The 8,908-nt window shown below is 63.5% G+C and overlaps 1 protein-coding gene across 1 annotated transcript in view; it reads right to left on the reverse strand.

The window, feature by feature from the left end:
- RNF26 (ring finger protein 26) overlaps nt 1–962 on the reverse strand; it is a 2,598-nt gene extending 1,636 nt beyond the window's left edge. The window contains exon 1 of the mRNA XM_009882479.1: nt 906–962. Within this exon, the coding sequence (XP_009880781.1) occupies nt 906–962 (57 nt within the window). The remainder of the gene's footprint in view (nt 1–905) is intronic.
- Between the last annotated feature and the right edge of the window lie 7,946 nt (nt 963–8,908).

The following is an 8,908-nucleotide window of genomic DNA, read 5'->3' on the forward strand; positions in this document are numbered from 1 at the left end:
CCCACTGGCGCGCATTTAAAGGGCCATCAGCGCCCGTTTAACTGGTGGCGTCGCGGAGCCCGGGGTGGCTCGCGGCCCCTCCCAGCAGAGCGGGGGAACCAAGGGCATGAGGGCGACGCCGTCACCCTGGTTCCCAGCAGCGTGGGGGGCACCCACCACCCACAGGGTCCCTAGGGCCACACATATGATGAGTTTGTGACAGCCTCAGCCCTGGCACGCGGGCAAGGTTTGCACTCACTCGCTGGGTCCCAGGGGCAGCAGTGTTTGGGACAGGGTGAGCCCAGGGCAGCACTGCTCTCACCCCACCAAGCGGTTTCCTGCAGGAGGTCCTAGAATAAACCCACAGCCGTGGCCTGGCCCAAGGTTACAGCCCTAGAGCAGCTCCTGCCAGCTCCTGGGCAGGGCATGGGGCTGCCAGCATCTCTGGCCTTCGCTCCGCTGTGCCCCAGGAGATGGTCCAGTCCTGCAGCCCTGGTGGTGATGACAAGCTCAGGAAAATCCAGCCCTGGAGCCCAAGGCTTTTTAAGGAAGGGGAAAGCAAGCGGAGCGGATGACCCATGGGAAAGACATCTGCTGCTCCAGGAGGAACCGGCCAGTACGGGGCCAAGGAGGGAAGCACTGCAAGGGAGGAGCCCTGAGGGAGCAGGACACTGCAGTCCCCTTCCTGCAGCCACCTGCCCCTTCCCCATATCTGTTCCCCCCGTAACACCCTGAGCAGGGCAGGACCCAGGGTTGGGGTCATGTTTTGGCATGCTCTGTATTGGCTGATGCTCCTGGGTGCTCTCCTCCAGCTGCAGCACTGGATGGGCTGCTAGGATGGCAAATCTGCCTGTGTCTGTCTATCTGTCCCTGCCTGGGGTCTGTCCTGCTGGCTGGCTCTCTGCCAGCCCTGTCCTTTCCCTGACTGGCCAGTTTCGGCTGTGGGCTCCCTCGCAGCGGGTGCCTGGATCCCCCAGCGGCATACGCGCCCGTGCCCACGTGACAGAGCCAGGATGCTTTCAGCATTTATGGTAATGTTTGGATTTCTCATTGCTCTACCAAACAGGAGAAGGGAAAAAAGCCGAGCCAAGGGCTGGGTGTGTTCCACTCATTCCCTGCCTCCGGCCGCGCACCTGCCTCCCCCTCCCTGCTCCCAGTGCCTGCCCAGGCCCCTGCTGTGCCCCGGTGGGCTTCCCGCTGCAGTGCCAGAGAGGGGCAGGGGCTGCAGGGTTTAGAGGTTGCAGCTCCGTGGCAGGGCTTCTCCGTCATTGCTCCATGCTCCGTGGGGGAGAGAGGAGCCTGTGCCTGCTCTCCCCTGCCGTAGGCTGTCCGGCTCCGCAGCGTCCAGACCTGCTGGAGAGAAGCACAGGGCTCAGGCACCCTGGCACAGGGTGAGGAGGGAGGAAAGGGGCTGGGATCACCCAGGGGATCGGTTCAGGCTGGAACACTGATTTGGCTGGAGCAGAACAGAGCGGGGCTCCCGGTGGAGGGTCTGCAAGGCTGGGGGGCAGGGAAGGAAAACGCCTCCCTGGGGCCCTGCAGGGGGGACAGAGGTCTCTGCCAGGGTACCCCGCAGCTGGGCCGTGGCCAGGACTCCTCGTTGCAAGGAGGGTCCCCCCAGCTGTCCCTGCACTTGCTGGAGGTCCGGGCGCAATGCCACCACGCTCCCAGCTGTGCCCATGGCAGCTGCCAGCAGCGGGACAGTATGGGCCCCGCTTGTGAGCCCCCTCCCCTCGTCAGTTCCTCGGTGCTCATTTGGCACAGGGTAGACGGTGCTCTGCTGTAAATCGGGCTGCACTGATGCTCACCGGGGCCACCACAGCCCACCCTGAGGGCGCAGGAGCCCGGGATGTGTGTGCACCACTGCCTGCCCCGCAGGCAGCTCTGCCTGGAGACCCGCTCCAGGGCAGGGGCTGTGTGGTGCACCGGCTGTGCTGGCACCGAGCCCGGCCACAGGGCTGCTGCTGCATCATGCCTCTGAGCTGCCTTCCCGGTGCTGAGCTCACCGCAGCCGGGCATCCGCCCCACATTTCAGGGAAACAGAGCAGCCAGAGGAAGCAAGTTGTAGGGCTGCCTCGGCCCTTGTAGCTGCTGCGTCCTTGAAGCTTTTAGTGGGAAGCAGAGGGAGGGGGGGAGCAGCCCTGGGTCCAGGTGTCGCGGTGCTTGAGGAGCTCTCTGGAGCCCAGTGTGCTTGCGGGGAGTCAGGATCCTGTGCTCTGGGGTCCAGGTTGTGTGGAGCCTGCAGGCAGTACCGGGGCATCACACCCTGAGCAGGTCCCAGCAAACTGGCTGGGGACAGGCTGCGGGTGGCAGAGAAATGGGAAAAAGGAGGCATACAAAGGGCTGGCAGCACTGCCTACAGCTGCAGAGTGGGGAGATGGTGCTAAGGACTACCATAGCTCTCTCCAGGTCTGCCTCTGCAGGGCAAATACAGCTTTCCAAGCCTGAGCATCTCCCCCTGCCTCCCCATGCCCTTGCTGGCACATCCTGCCCTGCCACTGCCCTGAGGCAGGAAGGGAGTTTCTGGGATGTGGGTCCCACTGGCATCATTCCAGCGCTCCCAGCACGCTCACGGCTGTCCAGGCAGCTAGGACCATCCACAGGGTGCCCTTGCCTGTGGGCCTCTGTCCATGTGGCAGCCCCAGTACCTGGGAGAAGCCAGACAGCATGGTCCTTCTGGGCGCTGCCAGCAGCCTTACCTTGGGTCTCCTCAAGATGCTCTTGCTGAGGGCTGGGCAGATGCCTCAGCACGGTGGCGGGTGCCTGCATCCCGGTGCTCGTAGGCCAGGCTGGAACAATAGCTCATTCTGGTGCATCCGCTCCAGGAAAGTCCCCCGTCCCCACTTGGGATCAGCTCCAGGATGGCGTGGCTCGCTCTTCCTCTGGCCTTCGCCTAGCCTTGGAGGTGCAGCTGATGGTATCCCCCACCGCACGCATCGCTGCCAGTATCCGCCCTGCATGCTGCATGGCCAGGGCTGGCGGGGAGAGCCTGCAGGAAGGCTCAGGAGCTGGAGGGTGCCCGTGTCCCCCACTGTCCCTGGCAGCGGGCACCTTGCCTGCCTTTATTCGCCCTGCAGACTGGTGGAAGAGTGGGAGCAGGAGGGTTGCCTGATGTGTTTCTGCAGGGCTGTGTGGCTCCCCACGAAGGGAGCTGGGATATCTCTCTCCTCCTGGAGCCTGGCCAGACAGCCCTGGGAAAAGCAAGTCCTCTTCCATGGGAAAGTCCTGCAAGGAGAAATCCCTGCTCAGCCCGGCCAGCCCCACAATTCCCCTGGGCCCTGGTGCTCTAGCATGTCCCCGATGCTGTGGGGCTGAGCAGGGTGCAGGGCCAGCAGCACAGGGAGGTGGCATGGGGACTGCCATCTCCTGGGCAGCCCTCGTCTGCCCTCCCCCCTACTCTATGTGCTGTCAAAGCAGCAGGGAGTCTTCCCCAAGGCCCTGCAAAGGGATCCTCCACAGCCCATGGATGCAAGAGGGGATCCCCCAAAGCTGGGGCTGGCCTCGCCACCTGCCTGGGGCTAATCTCTCATTATGCTTTATTGCAGTCAATCCTAATGATCTGTCCTGGGGGAGCCCCAAGCGCTGCAGACAAAGCCAGGAAAAAGACTTCACTCCCTGGGGCCACAGGCAAGCACAGCGGGTGTGTGTGTGTGATGCTGGGTCCCCACGCTGGCTTCTCCTCCCTTTCTTGGCGATGCGGAGAACACGACTCAGTGACATCGCAGTGAGTCGGGAAAACTGAGTGACATGGAGCACAGGGCGGGGGTGTTCCTCTTCTCTATTCCCCCAGGGAGTCGTGGCACGAGAGCTGTGGTGTTAGCAGGGGTGACAAGTGAGCATGGCCGGGACCCGTTGGTGCTTCGCTCTCAGCCCGGCAGCTCGTGCCGTGGGGTTGCTGCAGTGGTGGCAGCTGCTCCTCCCAGGCGTCCCGCTGCCGGCCCCCCGCCGGCCGGGTGCATAATCCACACCATTGTGTGGGCGAGTGCCCGGCCCCGGCCCATCTGGCGCCGAGACAATGGGGCCTTTTTCCGGCCGGCACTGGGGGGAGATGAACTCGGAAGTCTTCCGAAGGAAAAGGCCGGTTTATAAATAGCTGTCCCAGGGCTCCCAGCTTCCCCCTGCTGCACTGTCAGCCCCCATCGCACCCAGCCCCAAAGCCTGCCCCTCGCACCGGGGCAGCATTGCATCAGGACTGGGAGAGGACCTGGAGCACATACGTGACCAGCCCGGCCTGGCTGCACACGTGCGAGCAAGAGGGCAGTACGTGGCTGTTTGCACGCTGTCCCAGGGCTGCACCTGCTCCGGGTCGTGGGGAGCCTGTACCCCTGGGATGCCCAGTGACAGGCCAGCCCTGGGTGGAGGGCTCCTTCACCCTGAGCCTTGGCGGTGGCCGCTGGCTGGCTAAGGTTTCCTCAGGAGCGCTTGCTCCTCCAGCTGTCCTTGTCCGTCCACCCCGCACACAGCGAGGCTCGGGCCCCTGGGGCAGGGCAGGGTGCGAGGGGAAGGCTGCATGGCTCTACAGCCTTCCTTGCCATCCCGGTGTTGCTCCCTGCGGAGCGTGGCCAAGCCCATGTCGCTTGCATGTCACAAGCCAGCCCTCACAGGAGAGATGGAGGTCCTGGCGCTCTGGCAGCAGCACCATCAGCAGGGCTGATGCTGGGGACAGCGCTTTGGATGGTGTGGGGCTGGGTGACCCTCGCCAGCTTGGCTCCTCTTGGGGGCTTTGCCACTGCTCTGCATCCGCTGAGCCCCAAGCCGTCTCCGCACAGCTGCCACGGGAGATTGCGCTCCTCCGGCACAGAAATTCAGATGTCACCTTCCTTCCCCCCTTCCGCTCACGTCCTTCCTTCCTCCGCCCGCCCAGCCCCTTACCCGGCTCCTGCTCCCGGCCCCTCCTAAACAAAGGCCCCGTAGCCATGGTTAATAATCCCCACATAAAGGCCCTGCAGAAGAGGAGAGGAAGGAGAGCAGAGACACAAAGAAGCCGCTGGGAGCTCAGCTGAGGAAGGGAGGTGGAAGAAGGTGTTTTCCTGAGCTGTAGGACAGGCGCATCGAAGAAGGCTCCCAGCGGCAGAGAGAGAGAGCATGGAGGTACCCCAAGGCAGCTCTGCCCTCATGGCACATCTGATACCCCATCCCTCGCAGTCTTCCACCCAGGGAATGGGGAGCCAGAGGTTGGACAGACCAAGCAGGTCCCTGTACTTACCCCAGACCGCAGTGCATTGCGTGAGCCCTAAGGCACCCCAAAATGTGGCACCAGGGGCTGGTGGGAAGATGCCCTGGGGGTTTCTGCCCGGAGCCAGTGAGCCTCAGCACTGCCATGCCCCAGCAGTGGGGAAGCAGTGAGCCGTTCCCGGGCAGTGTGGGAAAGCATGGTGCTGGCCCGCATCCCGTCCCGTCCCCGGGGAGTGGGGCCCCTCTCGGCCCTGACGGTGTTGTGTGAAGAGGTGCAGGCCTGGGCGGACGCAGCAGCCGGCTTCCGCCCTGCACGTCTGCCTTTCATCCACCCTGGAGCCGCACAAGAACCAGCGTCAGCCGACAGCTCATCACTCACCGGTGCTGGGGCGGGACTTGCTTGAAGGCAGCCGGCACACTGAGCACCCCAGGCATCCTGCAGACCCCTTGTGAGCCACCTGGGCTGCTCTGGGCCCCATCAGCATGCTCAGGGCTCGCAGGGGCTGAGGAAGGCACAGGCCCCCCCCGGCCCCACCTGGAGCATGTCAAGAAGCATGTCAGGGCATGCACCGCGGGAGAGCAGAATGCTGCCTGCCCACACAGCCTGCACTGGGGCCGGCTCCCTCCGGCAGCATCGGCAGGACCCAGCTGAGCCCCATGGGTCTCGCTGGGAGGGCAGGGAAAGGTGGAAGGGGCTGAGGTGTGTGCTGGGATGGAGCCTTGTGCTCATCCCCAGGCCCCGTGCCTAGCTCTGCACGCTGGCCATCACTCATCTCCGGCTGCACGGAGCCAGGCTCAGCGGGAGCCAGAGGAGAAAGGCAAACGCAATTACACACTTCCAGATCTTGCCTGCAACGTGCAATGCTCAGATAACGCCGGGGTAATCAGCCGTGCCCTGGGCAGGTTGCGCCCATGAGCTGTCCTGCGGTGCCCGGGTTTCCCGCAGAGAGGAGCGGCTGTCCAGCAGCTCCGCGAGTCCCACCGTCCCCAGGGGCAGAGCCGCCTGCCCGGGCGCAGCCTCGCACCCGAGAGGTGGCAGGAGGGTTGGAGGAGGAGAGTGCTGGGAGCCTGAACGCCCGTATTCCCTCAGCTGCCAGAGAGCGAGAGCTGCTCCGTGCCTCGGCTGGGGCCGGACCCGTGCGCCCTGACCTTCCCACCCTGGCTGTGTGCGTGGGACTGCGACAGGGGAGCCTAATCCACACTGTTTGTTTGCACAGCAGTGAATGGGGGCCGAAGCCAAATCCATTAAGCAAGCAAATAAATAAGAAGGCGTGAGATAAGGCGACAAAGAGGGAAGATGAAGGTGGCCAGCCTGCTGTGCTCCCCACGCAGAGACCCCGAGCCCACCGGGTGCCACACACAGCGTAGCGGGGTGATTTCATGCCAGCTGTGAGGGCAGCAGGGCCTTGCTTTCAAATCCTGCCCGTCTTCCCCAGAACCATTAGCTCGGTAGAGGGGAAAAAAAAGTTTTCTTCAAAGTTAAATGGTTTGAAAGGCAGAAGCCTGACCAACTGGAGGCACGGCCGTTGCAGTAAGAGCAGGAGGCTGTTTCAGGGTGGCACGCTCCCTGCTGCAGCAGTTGGCCAGCCTGTTTTCTCCAGGGAGCGGCATTGCCCTTTCCAACTGCTGGGAAATTTCTGCAGAGGTTTTATTAGCAACATTTTGCTTTATTTTTAACACAGAATAAAAGTTAGCACCAGAACAAAATGCACCAGCAGTGTGTCATCTGGGTTCTCCCACTTGTTTGTTTGACTCGGTGGATGCTTTCCCGCGGGAAAGCGGGACCCCTTTGGCCCTCTTCCCTCACAGGGTGGCATTTGCAGGGCTTAAATCATGGTATTTTGAGCAAAATGGAACATCCTTTTCCCCTCCTCTAAGGGGAGCAGAGCCTGAGGCTCCTCTGGTGCCACATCCTGCCCTTTGGAGGGAGAGCAAAGTGTGAGCATGTTGTCAGGGGGTCCCCGAGGCCTGGGCACCCATGCGAGGGGTGGCTGTTCCCCTTCCAGACAGGGAACTCCTGCCACCATCGGCTGCAAGAGCATCCCCACACTGCAGCTGTGGCGGAGAGCATCTCGCGAGCAGTCTGTGCGTGATGGCACAGCTCCCCTGCACTTGTTCCTCCCAGCAAACCTGCCGCCTGGGAGGAGGCCTCCCCTCTGCACAGCAACGCCAGGGCTATGAGCCCTATGCCTGCCCAGCATTGCCATTTTAAGCAACTAATCTCGTGGGGAAAAAATTTAATCATTTCCGATGAATCATCAAGTCTATTTGGCTGGAAAAGTGTTGGGGGGGGGGCTGGCCAGGCACACAGAGAAGGCAGGAGGAGGGCATGGGAAGGGCCGCTGCATGGCACCAGCCGTGGAGCAGGGCTGGGGCTGGGGCCCAGCACAGGGTTGCTGGTGCTGGAGGGGCTGATGGGGGGAGAGATGCTTGGGGGTGGCCAGGAGGGATGCTGTGGCCCAGGGGAACCTGCAGCCCTGCCCCAGAGTGGCCCAGGGGGTTGGAGAGGTGCAGCCCATGCTGCCTGGGCCTTGGAGCGCAGCTCACACTGCAGGAAAAGCAAGTGGAGGAGAGGAGAGGATATGCAAAGGTTCAGACGCCCTGGGTCAAGAGCTGGAGGAGAGCGCTCTTGCTGCTTCCAGGAGATGCTGGGGCAGCGCTGGGCCTGTCTGCAGGTGAACATGGGTCAGCGAGCTTCGGGAGTCCTGTGTGAGTGGGGAGCGAGAGTGTGGGAGGCAGAAGGGCTTTGAAGGAGAAGAAACCCCCAGTGCTTTGTCCTCTGACATAGCCCCTCTGGCTCTGATTGCCCTGGGGGGAAACTGAGGCACAGAGTCAAGCTGCAACAGGGCAGGGGCACTGGACCCGGGTGTCCTGCATGGTTGACTGTGGGCAACTGGGGAGGTTTGTTGCGCTCCCCCAGCCTTGTGCGGGGGGCCTGTCTCGGGGCTGCAGGAGGGGCAGGGCTGTGTTTGGGCTGGGTGATTACCCCCGGATAATAGCAGCCTTGTGCAGCCCTGAGAGCCCCTCCGCCCCCGGGCCGGCCCCGGGCCAGGCGTGCTGCCCCGGCCACCGCAACTAATGGCTTTTCCACAGCAGCCCTATTACACCGCTCCGCGGGGGCTCGGGCCACGGCTCGCTGTGCGCCACGGAGCGGGGCCATGCCTCGGGGCCCTGCCTTGGGGACAGGCATGGGGCTTTGCAGAGAGCCTCCCAGCGGGGTTGGGGGCACGGCGCGCAGGGAGGCCGAGGAGGAGCGGGGTTGGGGCGCAACCCCCACAGCCCTCGGTGACCTGCCTGGGATGGCGCCTGCCTCGTGCTGCTCCCCAAGGACCCCACTGTCCCCAGGCGTCTCAGAGACCGGGCAGTGATGAAGAGTGGTTTGGCCCCCCTATTTTTGAGTCCGCAACCCAGAAGCTGTGGCTGGGCTGTGGGGCAGAGCGGGGCTGAGCAGGGGAGGGAGTCAATTCTGCCCCGAAGCAGTGTCAGCCAGATCCACCGCCTGGAAGTGAGACTCTCGGGGACTGTCCCCCTTTCCAGCATTCCCCAAGCCCCTGTGGAAACCGACCCGACCCCTCCGCCGGGTCTGCTTGGTGTTTTTCACCTCCAGCGCCCGGCAGTCTGCCGCGATCAGCCTGCGCAAGCCCGGGCAGGCAGGACCTGGCAGGCTGCAGGTCTGCAAAGCACAGCTGGAACGAGCCCCTCCAGCAGAGCTCGAAATGCCTGAAAACAGCCCGTGCCGAGACGGGGGAGGGGG

The sequence above is a fragment of the Charadrius vociferus genome, unplaced genomic scaffold (genome assembly GCF_000708025.1).
Source record: "Charadrius vociferus isolate BGI_N301 unplaced genomic scaffold, ASM70802v2 scaffold1413, whole genome shotgun sequence".
In the NCBI taxonomy this organism is placed as follows: Eukaryota; Metazoa; Chordata; class Aves; order Charadriiformes; family Charadriidae; genus Charadrius; species Charadrius vociferus.